The 24,386-nt window shown below is 39.7% G+C and overlaps 3 protein-coding genes across 4 annotated transcripts; all 3 read right to left on the minus strand.

Moving 5' to 3' along the window:
- Positions 1 to 659: 659 nt before the first annotated feature.
- On the minus strand, positions 660 to 14,261 carry LOC141898366 (uncharacterized). The gene is made up of 2 exons (XM_074784217.1): positions 12,492 to 14,261; positions 660 to 2,430 (listed from the first exon to the last, which is right to left on the minus strand). Exons 1-2 carry the CDS (start codon positions 14,259 to 14,261, stop codon positions 1,537 to 1,539), a joined length of 2,664 nt encoding a protein of 887 aa, XP_074640318.1. The 3' UTR covers positions 660 to 1,536.
- A 712-nt stretch (positions 14,262 to 14,973) lies between these two features.
- LOC141899922 (uncharacterized) lies at positions 14,974 to 18,380 on the minus strand. The gene is made up of 2 exons (XM_074786545.1): positions 18,307 to 18,380; positions 14,974 to 17,637 (listed from the first exon to the last, which is right to left on the minus strand). The coding sequence occupies exons 1-2, from the start codon at positions 18,307 to 18,309 to the stop codon at positions 15,694 to 15,696; spliced, it is 1,947 nt and encodes a 648-aa protein (XP_074642646.1). The 5' UTR covers positions 18,310 to 18,380; the 3' UTR covers positions 14,974 to 15,693.
- Positions 18,381 to 19,297: 917 nt separating this feature from the next.
- Positions 19,298 to 22,455, minus strand: LOC141899895 (uncharacterized). Of its 2 annotated transcripts, none has more exons than XM_074786504.1 (4): positions 22,251 to 22,455; positions 21,645 to 21,772; positions 21,082 to 21,172; positions 19,298 to 19,916 (listed from the first exon to the last, which is right to left on the minus strand). In XM_074786504.1, exons 1-4 carry the CDS (start codon positions 22,378 to 22,380, stop codon positions 19,459 to 19,461), a joined length of 807 nt encoding a protein of 268 aa, XP_074642605.1. In that variant the 5' UTR covers positions 22,381 to 22,455; the 3' UTR covers positions 19,298 to 19,458. The 2 variants fall into 2 exon arrangements, with proteins under 2 accessions (XP_074642605.1, XP_074642604.1); XM_074786503.1 differs by having other exon boundaries at positions 19,298 to 19,919; positions 22,251 to 22,369.
- Between the last annotated feature and the right edge of the window lie 1,931 nt (positions 22,456 to 24,386).

Raw genomic sequence — 24,386 nt, forward strand, 5'->3', positions numbered from 1 at the left:
GACTATAGTGTGTATTGCGATATCGCATCCAGGTCTAGATGTGTAGATAGTTGTGAATAATTTTATGAAACGAATGTACCGGTAATGATGAATGATATCTATAAATGAAAAGATATTGATTTTCTTGCTATTCCAAATCTTTAAAACCTCTCCACAGGGCGGCCCCCTCGTGGACTTAAGCGGGTTGTCGTAGTTTTAAATTCAAAAAGCTATCTCTTTTACTATGCCATGGTACGGTACCATCTAATCGTGTCTACCAAATGAATGTACCACCAGACTGGACACAGGCGGAGGGGCTACTCGGCCGCTGCTCGCTGTGTCTCACGCTGTCGCGTCCAAGTATAGTGCGTTTCGCGGCGAACCCGCTTTCCGCTAGTATCCCCTGCGAATAATTTCATTGTCAGGGACCCCGATGACCGATAGCCGAAACCTGCAAGATGGACCCGGTGCACCATGGTAAACGAGTAATAGGGTCAAACATGAGCATTTAATCGTATGAGAGCGAACCGGCAGAAAGATCCAAACCGAGTGGAGAATGACGGGAACGGACATTACAGGTCCTGGTCGATTCGAACTTCAACTGCACCACATTGGGCCATAATGGCAAAAAATAATCAAAGTCAATTGATATTCAAACATTCATAGAATTTATTCAACTTCATAATAAAAACACAAGTGTTTCCAGTGAACAAATAAAAATACAGCGTACGTACAACATGTGATAAACATTTTACACATCGCAATAAAATCAAAATCGATGAAACTTTAAAAAACAAACCGTGTATAGTTGCAGGTGCGCGCACGTGTGGTGACAGGTGCGCGTATGCTCCATATCACTGAACATCATTAAACAATTAATAATCCGTGATGCTGCGACTGACACAGTTTGAAGCCCTGCCGGGAGAGGGGGTTCCTTTCCCGGATTTATCACATAATCACCCATTATCCGTATTCATGGTCGAGGTAGAATTAAATCTGAGGATTTCATTTTCGAAATTCGCAGCAGAACGTGTGTTCACCAAACCTTCACGAGTTTGAGAAAAAGGTGAAAAGGCACAACAATTATTTCAGCTAAAAAAATCCCTGTGTGCGTCACAGTGTGCGGCGTCGCGGTGTGCGTCACTGTATATCTCAGTGTGGGTTATTTAATATGTATATGTATATATATAAGAATAAAAAGATGATTCAAACTAAAATGGTGACAAGCAGCTTAAGAATATGATGGCGATTGAGATAGCTATTAAAAGCCAGTAAATGTGTAATGTAACAGGACTCAAGATACGTAGAGTTCAGGCGTCACCCAGTAATTTGTGTTCATCAGCATGAAGCTTAGAGTTAACTCACACCATATCTATAACGGCTGACAGTATTACAATTTCAATTCTGTTTATGATGAGAGTGGACCAAGTTGTTCAAAGGTTGGTTAGAGCGTTTAGATTAGAGTCCATGGTTATTAGAATTATACATGTCATTTAGACCACGCTAGGCTATTTCACTATAGTCGTGAAGCCGTTCCCGGTGTTCATTTTTTCAAGACTATTTATCATCATTTTTCTGTCGGGCAGGTGCTTGCTGCTGCTGCGGTCCAGTGTATTTCCTCGAGTACATCGTTATTTTAGTTTCGCCCACGTTGTGCTTCCTTCTAATCGAATCTAACGTTTGAGCTTGTTTATAATACTGTAGGAAATTCACTGTAATCACGGGCACGGCGAGAGCGCTCAGGAGCACCCCGGTTATGGCGCAGATACCGCCTACTATATGCCCTAACGTGCCGGTCGGTACGATATCCCCGTAACCAATTTTCGTCATGGTAGTTACCGCCCACCACATTCCGGTCGGGATATCTTTGAAACTATCTTCGCCTATTTCCGTCATGAATATCAAAGCTCCGTAGATCAAACAGAAAGTACCCAGCACCAAACACAACAGAAGAAGCTCGCCGGCGCTTTTCTTCAAAGTTAATATCAACACTTTCAGACCGCGGTATTGTTTAACGAGTTTGAATATTCTGAATATGCGCAATACTTGCAGCAGTCTGACGACCACCATCGAACTGTAGATACCGATGTGGGAGTAGTTCTCGCCGAAGCGACCTCTGAAGTGAAATATAATCACCGACACCCAATACGCCGATATTATGCACAGATCAATCAGATTCATCCACGACGCGAAGAAAAGCCGAATTTTCGGCGACATAATGAGGCGAAATAGGTACTCGAGAAAGAATATACCCATCAGCACGTACTCGGTGGCTAATAGCGAAAAATGTGGTTCGGTTTGGCCGAGGAAGATTTGTTGGGCGTGGTTCGTACCGTTTTTGAAAGTGACGAACGACGGCGGAACGACAGGTCTCCGCATCGACGGAATCGTCTCCATAAATATCAGAATTATTGATAGTATCGTGAGCAAGGCGAACGTCACGGCCCATACCTACAAATAGACAGAATATTATATAATAATAATTTTTTTTTCATTTAACTTACATTTCCATGGTGACAGTAAAGAATAAATGAAATAAAGTTAGATTAAAGATCCATAGAAGCAAAAACAGTACAAATCTCATTTTCTAATGAGTAATATATATTTATTAAGCGAACGTTTTCGGGAGGTACATTATACTGGTATTCATTGACAGTGCCAAGACAATTACAATACAAAGATAATTAATTACACACAATCTAAATTACTGAGTGAAGATATTTGACTAGTAGTTATTTATCTAAAAACATTGAGGATGAATCCTGACCCGTGTTCGAATAGTTGTTGATTAAGGGAGGGCTTCTATGGATCTTGAATTATCTAGACTCTCTACCTAAGATCTAAAGTTAAATTAAGGTTACAGTGAGAGCCTTCGGGGCTGTACAGGTCGCTGCACCTTAGAGAATATTAGAGAAATATAGGCACAGAACATGTGTTGAAATTAAAGACGACTAAAAGTGTGTAGCTGGATATGGATTCTAATATTCATCTAGCCGTTGTTCAAACATACATCGGCTGGTTTTCAAACTACAGGATGATCGATTAGATATTGGTCACAATATGGTATTGTCTCAGAATTAATGTTTGTACATATGAAACAATCAGTAAAATATGTCACGGTCCAAGCCTACAAATAGAGGACATGATAGGGCAATTTTGGATATCCTTGAATCCATGTTTGCATTTTCATTACATTTCTCTTTTTTCTTCATTCCCTTTTCTCTTTTGAGGGACCTGTTATATATAAACTATATCTTAGTTTTCTCTTAGTTTCCAGAACCCTCCAAGTCTAATATACTGTATTTTGTATTATGCCTTTGTACTCTATGCTGTAGATTATATTTGAAAATAAAGCGTTCCATTCATTCGTTCAAAAGTTACATTTGTCGGGTAGGCTCAAAAGATGTTAAACCCATCGTTTGGTTCTTATGAAAAGAAGAAGCTTCCCCATCGGTATCTTGCGCATAGAGGCAAACCATGCTCGCCCAGAAGAATTACAATGATCCGAAGATAAAAAGTATTTCACATGTAGAATACATGTATCAAAAACTGCAGACTAAACAGAGTCATACAGACTGCATATAACTAGACAGTCCGCAGGCTGCTTAAGGAAATATTAGTTTATTCAGGTTTTTTGGTAAACATTTGATATCAAAAATTAAATTCGTTACAACATTTGCGTTGAAGCACAGACGCCTGTTTTATAGACCAGTTTTAACATCAATCAGTTGAGATGATTCCAAGGTTTAAGTTTAAACTATTTTATCAATTGAGCCCGGATGTTGATTAAGCTTGAGCCAGTACCACTATAGGGTCACAGTTCGGACTGGATTCCAATCTATGAAACGAAGCCCTGTATTCAATCGCAGATTATTTGAGATGACAGACCGCGCACCTGTTCTGTTAAGCTGTTAAGAGCTGCATCGAGCACAGGAAAACTTCACAGAATACTCAGATCATGTGTACGCAGCATATAGATTCAGCTTCAAGAATTATAGATTTTCAGACATTGATATTCATTGAATTTGATCGCACTTCATCTCAACAGTGAGAGGTGATGAATACATGAAACATGAAACTATATACTCAAACAACGGGAAAACGTATATCTGTATGTGAGGTGACGTCGGTACAATATGGATTAACAGTTTAGAATTGTATGAATTCCGACTATTGATACCCTACATGCATGCAGGCAGAAAGCTTTAAATCCATCGGAATTATAACTTTTCATTTTACAAAACTATAAGAAGATTACATTCTAAGAGATAGTATAGTCCTATACTACAGGATTAAGAATAATTAGAAATTTTTCTGGTCTGATTGAAAACTCGGTTATTCTTAAGTGTCGAAGTTTGACATGGGAACCGGGGCCAAACCAGTGGAATTGTGAGTGGAACTGGGTCCAATTCCAAATGTGGAACTTGACACACTCCCCAACTGTGGAACTGGATCCGAGCCCACCAGGAACTGAGTGGGAGTCCGACTCCAAAATGTGGAACTGGTGCAAAACCTTCAAATGTGGATACACGAGTGAGTACTGGATGGTGCTTTTTAATCCAACGCAATAAACAAAGGGTTAAACAATGACGTCACTAATGGGGCTGAGTACGCGTAACGGTATAATTTGTAATCAGGAGTTAAGTGACAGATCTGAGGAGAGACTGAGAGATCACGATCCTTCTGCTAGACCTAGACCTATTCATCTCACATCAAACACACATACACAAACACAGACACTGTGAGAGCTCGCGTTGTTTTATTCATGATTTCTACACAAATAGAGCCGTCGCACAGTGTCGCAGTGGCAGCTAGGCCCCAGACCAGTTGCACAGTAACGTCTTAGATTGAAGATCGGCGTAAAAATCGCATGCGAAAATATCAAATGTTGTGATGAAGCGATGATGCGATGAAATCGGTTCCGGATGCCACCGCATACCTTTATGGTGATGCGATAAAACCGTGCGATGAAGCGATCATACGATCAATCGCAAAGGTGTGCGCCGGGCCAACGCAATATTTATTGCCTTGACTGGCTGCACAGCTATAGGCTTCTGAAAAGGCCCCTAGATGATAAAACCTTGGAGTATAATGATTTGTCCAAGGATTACTGCAAGAAAAAACACACTGATTCCTCTGCCGCTGTGTGATCACAGGTGGTAGCATTCGTCATCAAAATACACGTACAACAATAAACTGTTTAATAAATAATGCGACGAGTGAAATATACTGAATCTATGCGTTCAGTCTGTCATCTGTTCCCAGCACAATCGACAGTATAGTACACCCATTTACATCAGCACAAACGAGCGGCGACGATTCCTTCGCAAAATTACAAAACATAAATCAACATGGTTTTTTTATTACTCAATCGGCTGTTACTATATAGAATACAGCGCTTCATCGATATAATATTCACACACGCAACATTAGATTGAATCTTATCAATACTGGATGAAGACCTGTCTAGATTTCCAATTATGTATATCGATTAGAAAAAAAGCAACAGTTTCTATATTCGACCATCATCCAACTACATATCTGTATTTCGTTTCAAAGTCAAACCCCTGTTTCGTTCCAGGCATGTGTGACTGATGGATGGCTGAATTGAATAGATAAATGAACATTTCCTATTTCAAGATCTAAGCTCATATTTCAAGATCTAAGCTCATTTTGGTTTTATTGCCAATCTAAGAACTTCAGTCTAAACTCATTTTGGTCCTAACCAATCTAACAACTTGATACCAGTCTAAGCTCATTTTGGTTCTATAGTCAATCCAGTCAAAGCTCATTTTGGTTCTACAGTCAATCGAACAAATTAAGACCACAATCTATGCTCAATTTAGCTCTAAAGCCAATCTAACAACTTAAGATCAGTCTATTAAGTTTTAAGACCACTTTTGAACTTAGGCCTCATGGTCGCCAACCAACAGTACACATCAAATCTAGAACTGTGGAACTGAGGGTCATAAGATTAAACCTGGTGTTAGTTCCTGACCGTTGTTATCTGTGGTAACCCTGGTCAGATAAAACCATATTTATTACATCTTAACCTAATGCATTACCGGACATTATTAGAGATTATACGCGATGATGAGTCTTGGAGAGTAGTGCAGTTATAGTTTCCCAGGTGTTCAATATCAGTCGCCGCAGTTATTTCCTCTAATGGTTAATTTATGAAGACGTTTTTCCACGCTGAATATCGTGGCGTATATCACGTGGATAACGCGTTGTGATATGAGATCGGAGCTGGCGAGAAGTGAGGAGGAGGTCGATGAATAACCCGTCAACAGAGCCACAAAACACACCATAAATCACGACTTTCAACGAAACTCGTAGACTATCACGATGACCATGAATTATAAACTAACTCAGATCAGAGAGTCGTGATTAGAATTAATAGCTATAAACAGGGTCAGTCTGACGAGGGTTTTATGGGTAATAGATGGACTGGACCAAGCGCTTTATTCATCGTGGAAATATCTAAAAAATGTCAATGCACAAAATATATCATGCAATTAGACCATGGCATGCGAGTATATGGACTATTAATAGCAGCGTGGTAAGTGGTAACCAGCTGTGGTCAGTCAGTAATTGTTGTTGGTTGTCATGGTCAAATGGTTCATTGTTTCGGTATCCATGGTTTTAATGGTAGCATATGGGGCTGATTCGATAGAAACAATTTTTTGCCTACGCAAGGGACAGAAATGATTTGGTGCCTGATTCTACTGGGATCCCCTCAAAATATAAGCTAATCGGGTCGTTATTGGCCGACTGATTGCTTCCTGTTTCAGTAATGGCCGAAGCAATTAGAGCTAGTGAGTGTCAGAGTGGCGCGTGTCCGGTGTGTGGAGCGGCCGAAGAATAAACGTTAGATTCAAAACCCGATGTTTTATCATCGGTCAATGTCAGATGGACATTACGGTGGCCATTATATCATTCTAACAGAATCCGCAGCGGTGCTACCGCAGCAATCCGTCCACACAGACAGAGAAATAAAATACACATAAACCGTCGAGAGGACAGTACACAGACTACTGATATAAAAAATACCGATTTTATCGGTTGCAATTTACGCGTAAAATGTTCGTGGATAACCATTGATGAAACACTCCGAGTTTAAGCGATAAGACAGTAAAATCCCACAACAGAAAAAAATGAATCCGAAAAGATTTCCTAGAGCTACGTAGTAGAGTTTATTAGGTGATTCGACTAGTCACCATCAGGACTATTAGTGTTGTAAAGTCTGAAATGTATTCCTCAAGCTAGCAGGTTATTTATTATATAATCGTTTCGACTATATCCTGATAGAAATCTTTAGGAATATCAGTGTTTTATAAATGAATTATTTCCTTGAGCTAGTATAATTTAGACTTTTCGACTATAATCCTAATATAGTCATCTTCAGGAACACTGGCGCTTCAGGAACATATAGCGCAAGAAAACCTTTTGCTTCAAAGCTGCTGTCCTTCATATGTACTAATATAGGCCTGTACACTAGAGATTTATACTAATTAGTATTTAGTTATTTTAAAGCTTGTATTAATTCAGAAATAATCCAGATACATGTATCAAAAATCCATTATGATAACGAAAAAAATGATATAAAGTCCGAAAATGTTTCAACATTTCAATATTCCTGGAAGACGACTATTAGAATAATAGTCGAAACGTTGAATAAAGTATCAATATTCAAGGAAACCTTTCGGACTTCATATCATATCATTGTGAGGAATTCTCTACGTATTATGATGCTTCCTGCCTGTAATTAAACTACCTGGGATAACAAGAGACTAACATATCATCGTCACAACACGGATGCAGTGTTTCTATTAATACTAATCCAAATATCAAATATAAAAATCTATTCTTTTGATATAAGTATAATGGCATTTTTATTCATCAATTTTCGTTAAAAATTCATATGAAAATAGAATAGAATATATCATATCAGGTCATATTATATCATGAATAATTGTAGACATTTCAACACAACTACAGAAGTGTCGTTTGAGTCTCGTCGAGTCGGGGAAATAATACAAATTGCGTGTCAAATTGTACTATCAAAATGTCACACATACAAAGTCACGCTGCGCGAAGATTCGCCTAAATTTGATTTACGAATGGAGCCAGTAAAATAATTTGATAGAATGTAACAGAAATAATTGATATAAATGCTTCACAGCAGCTGGGTGAAATTACGTCGCAGATTGAGAGATGGAGAAAGAGAGGGAGGGAGAGAGAGCTTCAAATAAATATTCGTTCTGAGTTGAGATTTGACTCCACGAGAATTGATACATTGAGAATGAACTGATTTTGAGTCAAATTTAACAAAAGAGAACCTAGTCTGCCACCCAGTTCAACAATTGCCAGTCACAAAGTTAACTCTAACTCACAACTGCGAAACTGGATTCTGAGTTCATTTTCGATGAGTTAATCGAATTCATTACTGAGGAGAGCGAGCGGCGGAACTGAATCCTGAACTGTTGGGCGGTGGATCCTGAACCTTGTCACCCGAACCTCAGATATATGTATTACTTGTCTGACACGTTCACCATATGTTTATCACCTTCAGCATAATCCTCCCTCAGTGATTTGGATCCGGTGTTTGTCTTGCCATCAAACTGCGGATAAAAATCCGATCTCGGCAAATAATGCAAATGTTAGACGATGCATATGTATGATATGTCTTGAATCTGGTCAGACGTCAAGGACACCACCACCCCCACTCCCCATTGCCCCCCTCCTCCTTGTCGCAGCTGTCTCTGGTGCTGACATATAATTCATTAACGTAATGCAAACATTTCGCAATGTGTGGATTTCGAGCGCTGGTTGAGAAAATAGCAGATGCTTATTAGTTGATGACGTAAACCATTTAATTAGTTACAAATATTGGCTGCAGTCGCTCGTTGGTTAAAGATTACCGTTGGATGAATACCGCGGTAACAATGAACTTTTAATTGTCACTATGTCAACTATCCACTGGTTAACTCTAACAACCAATTTTCCAGCATCTGGCCCCATGATCCAGTTCAAAAGTTGTCATTTGAAATTTTACTTCATCTATTTGTTCACGCACGAGTATCATAGTGGCATGTACATTCTAGAAATAGGCCCTAATCTAGACTAAATGTAAGGTGCATGCATATCAATAAATATCCGGCAGATTTGATAGTTACAATATTCGATTTGAAAGTGAGTTTCTCTTTAAACCATGAAGCGATTGAGAAGTTGAGGACCCAGTTCCACAGATTTGACTCAAATATTAAGTATGTCATTCTAAATCAACTAAATTATATCAGATTAAACCAAGTTCCGTGGAGGAGGACACTATTGATATGGACCTTTAGGAATAACTTATCATTGCATCAAAGTTTCCCTTACAGACTGTCTGTGATACCGAGGCTATAGAATCTTCAAAAACGACTCGCAACGTTTACTAGTTACCTAATATTGAACTCATAACGATAGACCTAAATCGACTATCTAAATAGACAATGAATTTGACAGATGTGAATTTCGGTTGAGTGGAAATAAATTGATTTTCTGTAATTTTAGATATAGCTATGAGCTGTCTGTTGCAGCTAAGCAGCACATGTCCGCGAGATTTGAGTGCTACTAATCTATGCATGAACTCTTCTCAATTTCACTACGAATTAACTTAATTCTAATTTAAATGCGTTTTATCGCATTTCCCTTCAAAACACCATCAAAGATTCTCATGCGTTGGAAAATGATTATATACCGATTAAGCCGTAGACTTTATTGGAAATTCCATTTCTTTTCGCAACTGAAGACTGAAGGATGCCAATCAATGAACTATTTCTTTTTTTTAAGTTTCTAAAGTTTCTTTTCATAACAGCATAGAAAATGGACTAATCAGTTCAATACAGTAAACTTGCAGACAAATAGTACTGTGTCGGTTAGCTTGATTTCAGTGCATAAGCAGCTTCTTCAGGTAAATGAATCGTTTACTTGATGACGCTACTATAAATTAGTAGCGATAGCTCGTAATTTCTCGCTAATAACCTACGAATAACTATGTTTCTATGTTTTACTGATCTAACACCAAATTAACACAGCTCCTACGACTAATCTACACGTGGAAAACAACAAGAAATGTAAAAATGGACAAAATGACCTTCAACCTTGTAATACAGTTATTTCCAAATTCTCGATGTATTCAATTAGGCAGCCAACATAATTGGCCCCAATCAATCACATGCCCGTTCAGAATGTTCGGAAGATTGTTTGAATGAAATGAACTGAAACCGACATTTCCAATTCGATTTTGATGAAAAAAAATGCTGTCAATTATACCGCCGATCACAAAACTATTATCTGTACATCAATTTGAAAATCAAACTATGTAACTAACCTTGTTTCTGTCACGGCAGGTGTGGTGGGTTTGAAAGGGACACAAAAACAAAAACAAAAAATCAAACGAAATTTACCAATCAAATAAATGACAGGCTCAATCCCTATTTCATAAATTTCCACATTCCACCAAAACGCATCCCCTACACAACTCTACTGAATTCAATATGTTCAATTTCACAGTAGACATTTTCTGCACCCACTGCAAATATCATTTTCATTTTTTCTTCACATCAATAACACTGTTTGGTTTTATTGCTATTTCATAGAACATTTTGCAGAGACAGTTCTCGCTTCAGTTTGAATGACATTTTTACATCTACTGTTATGTTCTAGTAGATCAGATCTGTGGGAATGTAATATTTCACATGGTCTCTCGATGATGCACGCGCTATGGAAAGTGTATTTTCTAATTTGAATAATGGTCCCGCAGTTGTATCAAACTAAACCTCGTTCAGTACAGGACGACGGTAAATTGGTCAATTTGAACAAACTCTGTTTCACTTCATTGATAGCGATGATAGGTTTCCACTAAACCACGGCGCATAAATCATGAATGAATGTTTTTATGTAATTACGGGGACAGAACGGATTATTCGCGCGCAGACAGTCGGGGGGAGAGGGGAGGGGCGCGCGACGGACGGGGATAATAGTTTATCTAATCATAAACCTTTTATTTTAGAGTATGTGCCACTCGAGAGATTCATTCACATCACTTATTGAGGCCTAACTGTTATTTGATGATGTCGTATTATCAGTGGCTCGGTGTTACAATATTCTCACTTGAATTTTACTCTTCATAAATTTCATTTTTAATCTTTTAGATTTGCATATAGTGGGGTATGAGCCCCTGTTAATAATCTCGATATAAGTGTGATTGAGAGGTTATTTTCTAATCGCTGGGACAAAATTCTTGACATTTGTCGCGGGACGCGGAACAACCGATATTTTACCAGACTAGGGTACATTACACTCATTTCCGCTTCTAATTTAAAGATAAGTCTTAGTCACAACTGTATCTTGGAAACAAACTGATTGTCACAGGTAATTATTCGACTCAAGCTCGAATTTCTCACCAACCCCCCAAACGCCCCCACAATCCCCCCTCCCAGTGATTTCTAGTTATAAAACGCTATCAGCATATGCAGGGATGATACACAGATAAAACCGCTGAACAAATTCAGCTTTATTATAAAATGCATAGAACTGGAATTGATTATTTAAAATTCCGAGTCAGATTAAATCTATGAATCATCGTCAATAAACTGTAAATTTATACAGTAATAACACGTGTTTAGAGCTAACACAGCCGTTCCTTCCTGGGTCTGTCCCCAACCTATAACAACATACATAGAATCACTGCTCATAATCGCTCTAATCTTTATGCGCACCTTTCGATAAAAAATTTCAGTAGGGCGGGCCTGATTTCAGGTTTGATATCATGGAATAAACTGGTTCCACAGATCTGGTATAGGGGCCTATGTTTGGCTCATCAAACTTTGGTTCATTTTACTCATTTTACTTGTTCCACGAATTGCAGGAGTTAGGACCCCAGGACCCAGTTCACAGTACTGCATGAGTCAGGACCCAGGACCCAGTTCCGCAGTACTGCATGAGTAAAGACCCCAGGACCCAGTTCCACAGTACTGCATGAGTTAGGACCCCAGGACCCAGTTCCTTAGTACTGCATGAGTCAGGACCCAGGACCCAGTTCCGCAGCGCCGAGTTGTGTGAAACAATTTTAGTTCATCTTAGATTCAAATTTTAAATCACAATCTAGGAATTAGGCCCAGTTTCACCAGAAACCTCAGTGGCGTGACACTGGGATCGTAGAGAAACGTAAATCCCTAACCACTGGGACTGGGTGTGAAGGTCAACTGTGATCACTGTCCATTATGCAGCATCGGAATTGCAAGGACTCCCTGAAAAAGGCTACAGATCTCAGATCAGGGTTTAATTCCAAAAATTCCACTTGGAATGGTTCCCATTTCGATTGAAATTCCCAAAGATATTTTACCAAATGGACTTTATATGAGAAATATATTTTTTGAAGGTGATTGTCATATAGTTGTGATATGAATCTAATATATCAAATCGCATCGAATATATCATCCCGTGATCTAATCGTTACTTACTTGAGCGAGTGAGGAAGAGTTTGGAAACTCCAGGTATAAATAAAGCTGATACTTCAACGAAACTTCGGCCTTTTTTAACAGTTGTGGATCGACGAAAACCTGGAATTGTTCCATCAGTGCTTTTTCGCGTTTGAAACTTTCAGCATATTCGTTATAAGCCGGTTTACAACACAGGTGAATGTCGTTATCATTGATACCCCAAAAATCCAGTTCGGCTCTAACTAGAGGACCGCACGTGCTGGCCGGAATGTGCAACTGTCCGGACCGATGGTAGTCTAAAACGAATCCGAATAATTTCGGATTCCTATCGAAGAAGTATTCCCCGAGTTCACGACGGTATTCCTCGTCCGTTTCGCGCAGTTGCGAGAGCTTGGAACCCGCGATTTTTTTCAGAGTCGACTCGTAAGTTTCGAATCGTTTCCCGCCGATGTTGAACACGACAGTTTTCTCGGCTGCCGATGTCGTGAGTTCTGTATTTTTAATTTGTATTTCTAGATCTTTGGGTTTTTTGTTTTTAAAACAGCCTTGTGGAGCCGCGCACGCAGCCATAGTATCACCCGCCTCTATGACGTTATTCGAAATCATCGAGTCAAGTCCTACATCTGTTTTATTATCTTTACTCGAACTATCCTCCATATTAGGCCTATATCTCGAGTTATCTCGATCGTAACGCACGTTTCGCAGTGGTATGACCGCTCTATCTCGACGATCCCTCCTCGTTATATCTCGTATTATCTCGTCGTTATCTCGATCGTAATCTCGTGATTTCTCGTATCTGCGCTTTTTATCCGTTACTACAATCCCGCAGTCAGAATCTCGAATATAACGTGGAATATCTCGATGCCTTACTAAGACTTCTTTATGCCTATCTCGACCCACTGGAGGCGTCTCTTTTGGGCTATCTCGCCTTACTGGAACGTCTTTTGGGCTATCTTGCCTTACTGGAACGTCTTTTGAGCTATCTCTCCTTACTGGCCTCTCTTCTGCCGACACCTCTTTTACGCTATCCCGCCTTATTGGTGCCTCTTTTGGGCTGTCCCGCTTGGTTGGTGATTCTTTTGGGCTATCCCGTCTTATTGGTGCCTCCTTTAGGCTATCCCACTTTGTTGGTGTCTCTTTTGGGCTATCCCGCCTTACTGGCGTCTTCTTTGGGCTATCCCGCCTTGCTGGTGTCTCTTTTAGGCTATCCCGCTTCACTGGTGCCTCTTTTGGGCTATCCCGCTTCACTGGTGCCTCTTTTGGGCTATCCCGTTTTGCTGGTTCTTCCTTTGGGCTATCTCGCACTGCTGAAATTCCTTTCGGACTATCTCGACCGATCTCACTATCTCGTATCTGGTCCGTATCCGACAGACGCACTACTCGTTGACCCACTCGACTGGAACTCATTTGACGAGGTCCATCGCCGTTTGCGGTTACTTTATGACTAAAAGTTGCCGCTGCTGGTGCTCGCACTAACTTCACGACACCGATATGTTTGTTGTAACCTCCTGCTCGTATTGTTGCCGCGGCTGTATCTCCCGGGACGACTAAAAGTAACGACTGTTGTTGCTGTTGTTTAAACGTACAATCAGCTGCCGTCGCTTCAGGACCGCCGTTATAAGAGTCGCAATCTGTCACGTTTCCCGAATCTCGTAAACTCGGCTTCTGTTCTCTGAAAGCAAGTTTTGCCTCTTGTTTCCAAACTGCGTCGTCGCCGCCGCTGCCAGCAGCAGTGTTGTGTAATCCCGATGACGATTCGGTTGAATTTAAACCGCTATTACTACCTTCCATAATCGTGCCGTAACAGGTGCCCGGAACAGGTGCACCTTGACTATATGAATGTATGTATGTTAATGAGTTCTCGATATTTGGGTTGAAATATTGCGCAAATCACCGCTAAATACAGAGCACGTGATGTCCGTATGGATGATACAGCAACCAGCAGTAGTACCAGCTGCGACTGCTGTCGTCGCGTATTCGACTCGATTTGACTCTCCGATCTGTTAGACTGGTTCTGTAAGTGATACGGAGAGCGCTAGGTGACGCGGTACCAGTCTCATATACCTGACGATGTAATTACCACCGTGCGCGCGGTTCACTTCACTGCATACTGCATGTTTTATTCAAAGCGGTGGGCGACTTGAGAAACGTTTTTCTTGCGTGGGAGGAAAATGTCTGCAATCATCCTTTTCAGCGTATACACATGGGTGGGAGGGATCAAGGCAAATGAAGACGAGCAGGTCAAGGCCGAGGTGAGGTGAGGAGGTCAAGGCGAAATATGCGGAGGTCAACTCCCCACACTGTCCCTCGTGGCGAGACGTTCAAGTTGGAAGCCTTCATCGTGGAAATATTTTCCACGGATCTCCCAAGTGACTAACAGCAAAACGAACGGGATTCAATTAACTTGAACCCAAATGATCAGGAATCTCGGAAGAAAGATCATATAAAAATCACGTAGAATAGCGTATGATACAATTTTATTGAATATATATCAGATGGCAAAAATTACTCAATTCATATATATGAATATATATATAAATTATAAAAATGAAGCATGGAATCAAAATCTGTTTGATTTATTTGATATTCTGTATGAAAGAGTTGTCATATAAACATATCAGTCATCTTGATTAGAATGCTTATAATCTTGGTTAAGACTTTATTAATCCGATCTTAGTTGTCGTTGGCACACTGCTAGAATAACACTCTATAAGAAACAATCACATCCGAACGCTTAACGCTTGTTAATTTACCCGTAGCCTGCAATAGGTCTGGGCATTCTGATGGAGGTCGCGTATACAGTCATGTGACGTGACATGACGCCGCTTTATTGACGGTCAAACACGACATGTGATTTACAGAATGACAGATGATTCCAGTAATTTGTTAAAATGACCGAATTGTTGACAAAAGACATGAAATATGGAATAATTTCAGATATGGAATGTCTCCAAAACATGCAAACTATGACGTCATGTGTACAATCTATAATCATACATGTGACGTCACAGCGCGTCACGTTCACTGTCAAGAGCAAGCTAGTGGCTAACTGAAATTAAATGTCACTGACGGCCATGTTTACGTCCATTATATCGCATGAAAGTAATACGTATGAGTTATGTACAGTCAAAGCTGGTTATAACGCCAGCCCCGGGACTGTCAAAATTGTGGCGGTATAACGAGCTTTGACTGTATTAGGCGACCTCTGGATGCGATGCGACCACTATTGCACGGATAGATTCAAAGTGGGGCGATCTCCTCTGACTTTGAATCTGTGATAAAGCTCCATCGATACGAGAGCAGATTGGAAGCGGTAAAATAACGCGAACGGTGTCGATATCGCTACCAGACCCATCCACGTTGTGTTGCGCACGTATTCGCTTTGGTGGCGAGCAGCAATTTCAAGTTGCTTTTCAATGAAACTCGAAACGACCCAGCACGCAATGTTACTAGACCCCAGGAAGACCAGGACCCCCTGCACGTTATTTACACTTTTCAATTGCTCAATATTCGGTTTGTGTAACGACAATTGAATGAATAGAGTTGTCTGAAGCCAACATTGTATTAGACAGATTATTAAACCTGTACATTCTAATATTGCTAATTTGTGAAAAGATTTCCAATTGTCAACAGCCGAAATTATCCTCGTGTTTAGAAAGACAAAGTATCCCCCGATTGCCAAGAATAGAAGATATCGTTGAGTTTTGTGGTTATCTTCGGGGGAGGGAGTGTGTCTTTTTACTTGATGTAAACCGTACCAACAAATTATTACCAAAATCGAATAATTCATTGTAGAAACGTAGTAAAAAGCGTCGTCTGAATGCGATTGGTTTGAAATCGCCATTGAAAGAACTGCGGTTGCAACATAAAACATGTTGAGAATTAGCGCCAGAACGAGTAGCGTTATAGGACGTGACGAACGCCGTAATGTGAGTAGGGGGCGCGCGCTGTCGTCATCACCAGGTGACTCGTCGTGAGAGGAAGTTTGATGAGACAGTAACCTCCTATGAGCACCGGGACGCCAGTTGCTGTAACCAGGAAGATGGCGGTCCCTGGAGATGGCAGCGGCAGTTGACTCCGATGAATCGTGATGGGAATCGGGATTGTTGTCTATTATATCAGCGTCTTCTGCAGGTTTTCTAAGATTGCCTTCCATAGATTCAGATTCAGTACTAGTATCGCCCGCGTCCACCGCCGCTGCTGCTGCTGCATCGCCTTCCGCGGCTCGATCATCTTCAGCAGCAAATCGCTCTGATGGAAGATGCTTCATGTTACCGCATATAGTCAACACACATCCCGCCGCTAGTAGACAATATTCCAAATCAAACGGTGAAATAAACGGCGTAAACTTATCAAGATAACGATCGATATTAGTCGTGCGGTTTATGCATTGACTCGTTACGTCATCGATAGTAATTTCGGTCTCTGCTGGTCTGAGTTTAGCAAAGTAAGACAAAGTCGACACGCGTTTTTTGGTTTTATTTCCGGCATCGTAAATTTCGATCAAAGCCCAACTGCATAGATTACTCAACAGTAACGTGAACATAGCGTAGCGAATACCGACCTTATTGTCAAAAACGGTTCCGGAAAACCGGGTCAAAAAGGTCAGCTCAACGGCGACGAAAATAATCTCAACGATGTGCCCCAATAAGTCGATAAGGATGTCGTTGTAAGCGATAGAATGGTTGAAATATTGAAGCTTCGGTAAACAGATAATTCCGTGAGAAACCTCAAGAAAATCAAACAACAACGTGGTGCCTCCGAATACCCACAAACCGATGATAACGAACGGAACTCGATTCGCGTCGCAGATTCCGACCGCGTTCAATCTGTTCACCCATCTACAGCGGGTTCGACACAACTGACGCTGCAGCAAGATAATCAACATCAAACAAATTACGACGCATTTCAATACGGTCATTCCTATTCTCAATAGATTTTCCGGTGGGATCGTGTTCCCTTTCGACGGTAGCTCCAGTTGGATCGATATACGCCAGACGATACCGGTAGACAAAGCAGCTATCAGAAACAATACGACTGAAGTTCTACCATCTTGAATTAAACGGCGATGAACAGGTGCCCGTTCGTCTAATATGAATTTACCGGTAGTAAACGGCACGACGAATATAGAGTGAAGAATGGATTTCATAGTGCTTTGAAACCGCTCCTGAAATATATGAAAAGTTTTCATTGAATATACGACGGGGCTTTGCCTCACGAATGGTAGGCTCGCTTCCTGTAGGGGGTCAAGGGGCACGTGAAGCCATTTTCTTTACGCCCCCTATTTTGGCGCTTGTATTTATCGTTTATTCGCCAGGTTCGTTGTTCAGTGCGCAAAGCTGAATCACTGAATGGAAATAGAGAAAAAACTTCTCATTCTTGAAGCCTTCAACTGCTAAAATTTTCAAAATCCATTTGTGTATCAATGAAATATGATAAAACACGCATCACAAATAGTTTTTTAAAAAGAGAACAAATAATGACCCAACAATACAGGAGAAAAGTACCCTTACAAAATGGCGGCTGCTAGTAACAACTGTAAAATTGTTTATTTTCTGATAATAGTACGACGATGTTTTTTCTACCCCCACGGCAGTTGGCTAAAGGAAGGACACGGAAGAAGAAGTATAGCACAGTAGAACCTCGTTGAGACGAATCTGTGGACAAAAGTGAAATCATCGTAATTAACGGGTTTCGTATTAACGAGGTTCAACTGTACAATGTAAACTGTTTTGTCCTGAACATAAAACAAACTACATTTATAATATTTAGATGTACAGTAAATAATCGATGTTTTGATCTTTTAGACTTGAGGACTGAAACCAGCAACACTTACCATGTTTACTTAACGGTTAATTATCAGGGTGTTGTACTGTAACGCAACTGATGATGAAGCAACTCGAGGCTCGTTGCTAATTATTTGTGATTTAGGAAGTTCACAGAAATCCATAGTTCATCGAAAGCGCTTTTTGTAAAACAAGGAAGTTTGTCTTCGTATAATGTTATATATATCGCTTATTATAGGTACCATACGAAATGATGGTTATTGAATAAAATCTGTTTTATGAATGAGCGTTATCTATCACATAGGTCACGAGCTGCTGAATCTGTTTCATTAATAAGAATTCAAGGCATCAATCAGATCACTTTTTAAGCCAGAGATGAGTTTAAACCAGGGTCCAGTCCCAACGTTTAAACCTAAAAAACGGTTAAGTTTGAATCGATTTCCTCATTGAAAACATGAAATAACTAATAGAACCAAGTTCCGAGTCAATTTTTTCGTGAAATTGGACCTTGTGTGGCTGCCTAATCATGGTGAAGTCCACTGTCCGTCCAACATCCAATGTAAATTTAGGGCCAGGGTCATCATAAAAAGTGGTTCGAGTTAAGCAAAGAAAGGATAGAAAATTACTTTAGAAAGTCACACAAATGATTTTGTTTTTGTCCTAAAGGTCTCCACGACCGCCCCCTCCCTGGTGAAGTCGTAATAAGACGAGGTTTGGGACGTTGAGGAAATATAACAGACCAGGAAAATAAATCTGTCGCCTTAAGTTTTGCGAGAAAGGAACGGATTCCATTGCTTATTAAAGGGCAGGGTAAGCGAATTGGTCATAAATAATTAAATAGTTGGTCAACGCTTAACTCTCCTTGTTGGCATAGAGGCTTAGAGTGCTGTCCTGGTAATCCAGAGGTGTCGGGTTTGATTCTATGCTAGATGAACGTTAAGTTTGAATTTATTTTTTGGGAAAAAAACAGAAAGATTTCCTCCGCCCACGACTCCGAGATCCGATACTGTTCCGAATATTAAAAGATTTTGGACAGAGCTTATCAATAACTTTTTTATTCATCATTTTTCCATACGTCCAATACATTTTTTACATGTACTTAATGTATCTTTATCCACAAAGTTACATAAATAACTGCAAATTTCAACTTGAATATCAAAATTAAACCATCATAATTTTCTCAAACGCTTTCGTAGCCAATATTACAGATCAGTTATCGCAGTATGCGGTGTATAGGGAGGAAGCGATTCATTCCGTGTAGAGGTCATGGTTGTTGAGTAACCCGGTGGTAACTCAGTTGCCATATCGCAAGTTGTCGCTGTTTCCTCCTCACCAGGTGTCGCTACTTCCCCTTCGCTAGGTGTCTCTGCTTGGTTCGTTTCTTCGCCACTAGGTGTCTCTGATTCAAAAGGACTGTAAGGGGGTGGCGGATTGATATCATCCCATCCTAGTGTTACAATACCTCCTAACCTTGACCTTCTAAATCGCCTGTAAAAATCATTCCGTGCCTGATTAGTTATAGGGTCACTGATAGGTGGCGGTAATGGTGCTTTCTTCTTGCCCAATGCGCGCGCAATAGCGACGACGAATATGGTCATGGCGAATAGGAACACGCACAGACCCGCGATTGACGTAGCTTGAATCGTACCGACTGGGGACGCTGCTGTAAATAGAACAACAATTTCATTCATCATATCCTCAATCTAAATGTGAATACCTGGCATTAAAATTGTTTTTATTTTTTAGTTTCTTGTTTCATTCTACCAGACGATTTCGTGGTCTTTTTAGAATCATATATGGTTTAAAGTCAGTCGTCAGATACTGATTAATCAGTGCTCGGTTATCTTCAATTCCCCAGTTGCTCAATTCTGAGTTGAATTGACTCAAAGAGTTTACACATTAAAAATAGACTAGGATCCCGGTTTCCTAGTAAGAGTCAGTATCCGAGTTGAAATAAGTCAAATCTTAAGTCACAACTGTTGAACTGGGTTCTGAATTGAACCCTCACAATTGACGTAAACTCACAACTGTGTAACTGAATCTTGAATTCAGAGTCAACTTTTACTCACAATTGTAAAACATATGGATCCTGAGTTCAGAGTTAACTGTTACTCACAACTGTAAAACATGGATCCTGAGTTCAGAGTTAACTCTAACTCACTGATACAGTGGAACTGTATCCTGTTTTCAGAGTTGAATCCAACTCACAACTGCGGAACCGGGTCCTGAACTCAGAGTTATCTCTAACCTCGTATTAGCGTAAAGTCCCCATGCAAGATACTTATCCTCATTGCCACTCTTCCCCCGGAGTAAATGGGCACCTGCTCCTGAGCGCATAGTAGTTGCTCTGATGTTACTTCTCCACAGGGAAATGACTGTAGTTAATAGTTACGGGCTGGGGGTAATAAATTGATTTAATCATGGATTCCAAACGCCGTTGAACATTGTAACACAGATGATAAGATAAAAACCCATTATGTACACATTGAAATAAATTTGAAATCGAGAATTTATTTAATCAACGACACCTGACGATGATCTCTAGGGTGAGATCGAAACGTCGTGTATTTTATATTCTAGTTTCTTTGATTGAATAAATTTTCGATTTAAAAATTCTTTTAATTTGTAAATTTTTGGTTTTTTTTGCTTATTATCCGTTCACCACGTTTGAGTGTGGTTATTGTACTATTGTATCACAGAGTAAAAAAGAGCGCTATAGGAATTGAATTACTATAGTACTATTACTATTTACTCACAATGAACTGGATCTCGAGTTCAGATTTACTCCGAATTGAATCTTTCACTCAAGTGTTTCGAATTCTTACCCCGATTATGATTGTTTTCACACAGATCAGTTGTCTGCTCCACTGCTTCGAAACGAAGATATTTGCCGTAGACGATAACATCGGAGAATCTCTTCAAAAACAAACAAAAACATGTTGATTTTAAATGACTTTGAACTGGCCCAACCCCAACATCGGTCTAAGTAGAAACCCGAGTAATATAATATATTCATTTGCCATATATGAAATCTACAGCAAGAAATCATTATTTCAACAATGGCTGGATATAGTAGAACCCAAATTGGCTGTGAGTAAGAAGAAAATATATGTATATGTTTATGGGAGTGGAGAATGGGGTAAATAATTACGGAGGATGATGAATACTGATTAGATGAATCACAGTTAACAAGGATGTTATAGATTGTTAAAAATATTTGTTAATTCGAATTCGATCAGCTTAACTGGAAGTTGGAGTTTAGTATAAAGTTAATGGTAATTTTCTTTAAACGATTGACAAGGGTATTGAAAGTTGTAGTGGTTTTGATATCCTGTGAAGCATTTTTATTCATTAAACCAAGATACATTCGGTATGTGTTAAATGTTACCTGCGGATAATCGAAATTGTTTTCTGTGACGCTGAATAGAAGTTTCAAACGGTTTTTATCGACGGACGACGATTTCAGAACAGACCATAAAATCTCGTCATCTATATAGAACGTCGCACCGTCTATTGCTGATATGGATATAGAAAATAAAATCGAAACAAAACTAGCGATGGAACTTCGAAACTTTTGGTAAGATAAAAAGTTGCTCAATATAATCATTAAAGAAACACTACGTATATCCGTGTTGTGAGGATAACATATAATGATGATAATAATAATTTATTTTCAGTTTACTTATATGGAAATACATGTACAAGATATAATGATGACAATAGTGAATATGTAATAGTAAATGAAGGAAGCAGTGAAAGCCTAGAGGCTGTATAAGTCACTGCACCTGAAAAGATATAGAATCCTAAGCGAATGGTGCAAATAAAGTCCGAAATGTCTTCAGTATGCCTTTAGATGTCTCTTTGGTTATATTCGCAACGTCGAGTTGTATATTCTATTAGCTCAAAGGAGACATTTCGGACTTCATCACTAGTGCGCAGGGATTCTATGTATCTAAGTTTCTTAAGACACCGAAATGGCCGGACACATACGTACCTCCATACGACAGAGACAGTAATATAAACACGATGATAGCAACTGCTGCCATACTGACTGATGATTGAAACCAAGTTTCACATAGGCCTATTGATATTGTGCTGGGTTTTTTTGAAGAAGGAAGTTTCATACAAACGCGTATCAAATTAATCTATGTGTCCATTCAATCTATAGATTAGATACTTCATGACGAATACAGGATGAAGAGAGGTGTTCCGGGTTTGAGCCCAGTAGTTACTGATACTGATTCAGAGTGGTCATGATACTCCACAGAAAACGGGCCAGGGTGTCCGAGGTTCGAAGCCGATTAGTTTTCTTATAGATCCCTTATCCTTATGTCCGCCATCTATTGGCTTTTGGCTGAACCATCAAATTTCTGGAATTGACAATGGCATAATTTTCACTCAGTCACATTACACATACACCATCTATCGGAAATATAGAATGAGTGTATTCGCAGAATGAGGTTTCCTCACGGAATCGTTGTCAATAGTATATTTGAATTGAGGCCGAACGCTCATTGACGGAAGTTCCACCCAGATGCCGAGGGTTCATCCGTTCGAGAGAATGCCCATTTTTATGAAAGTGCCCTTCCTCAAGTAAAAACCTTCATTGAAGGCACATTGACGGAAGTTGCGCCCAGATGCCGACCTCAAGAACATTTGAGCATCGATTTCAAAACATTCACTCATTGGCAACACTTAACTCTCATTCGTTTTCGTTCCATTATGCACATGCTTCAAAAATGTTCGCCCAAAATATGCTTAAAGTAATGAAATTGACTCTATTTACATTTCATTTTCAAAAACTTTCTGTGCGAGTGCTTCCAGGACATTAGAGTGGGTAAGTTACAAAATTTTCCACGTTCTAGAAAAAAGTTCCACTTCTATGAAAAAACTTCAACATTCATGAGAATCGAACCCCTTCAAAATATGGCGGGCATACGGGCTAGATCTGGTGCGGTAATTAATCAACACGGTAATTATGAGATGATAGAGTACAACGATAGAAAACTGTCTAGTTATTTAAGATCGTTGTTTAACGTTACGTTTTGTGCAACTGTAAAGTTAAGTTAAGTTTATTTACTCCACAATTATACAATTGCACAGAGCACAAAATTAATTTACAATAGACATTGCAACATTTAACATTAGAAATGTATTAAACATTTGCGTATATACAACGCCAATTTTTTAAGAGTTTGGCAATTTGAGTTAAACAAATCATACAACTTTACGTTATTGGGGAATCTCCAATAACGCTCCGGGATATATCTAGCTCTGGATTCCTGGAAGTACGGGCAGACGAGTAAAAAGTGATATTCATCCCCCACCGCCACTAAATCACACTTTTGGCACAGCCTATTGGCACGGGCAATTCCACGCCACCGCCCAACTTCCACCGGTAGCCTGTGAGCTGAGCATCTAAATCTACATAAAGTTAACCGGTCCCTAGGGGTTAATTCAGTTAGATACTTTTCCATTTCGAAACGGCATTTGATTGTTAAATACGTAACAGCCATAGTGGAATCAGTAAGTTTTGCATGCCAGACTTGCATAAACCGATCCTGCAATCTCTGTTTAAGAATCAGACTCAAGTAATTCACGTTTGGAATATTTTGATTTTCCCAAATATATCCGAGCCCATTTCGGAGCAAAATGTTCTTCACAGAATCCATCCAAGAGTTAGCTTGACCGTCAATATAGCTATTATAAACACAACTGTAAACCTTTGACGATAATTTATCATCAGTTATTAATTTTGCCCAAAAATTTACAATTCTAAGCTGTACGTAAACTTCGAGAGGAAAACGACCCAGTTCTCCATAGACAAATGAGCTATTAGTAGATTTCTTTAACTTGAGTAAATATTTAAAAAATTTCAGCTGCACGCACTCAAGAACTCGGAGATTTTCGTAACCCCAAATTTCACAACCAAATAATAGAATTGGTAATACCATGCTATCATATAACTTTAAACTAACATCAACGTCGAGTGAATGTTCGCTAACCTTTTTTAAAACAGAGAACATAGCCCGCTGTGCTTGGTTTGCTAACGCTTTTCGGCACTGAGCAAAAGACCCGGTATGGGAGAATAGTATACCCAAATACTTATAGTTATATACTAACTCCAACA

The sequence above is a fragment of the Tubulanus polymorphus genome, chromosome 2 (genome assembly GCF_964204645.1).
Source record: "Tubulanus polymorphus chromosome 2, tnTubPoly1.2, whole genome shotgun sequence".
NCBI lineage: Eukaryota > Metazoa > Nemertea > Palaeonemertea > Tubulaniformes > Tubulanidae > Tubulanus > Tubulanus polymorphus.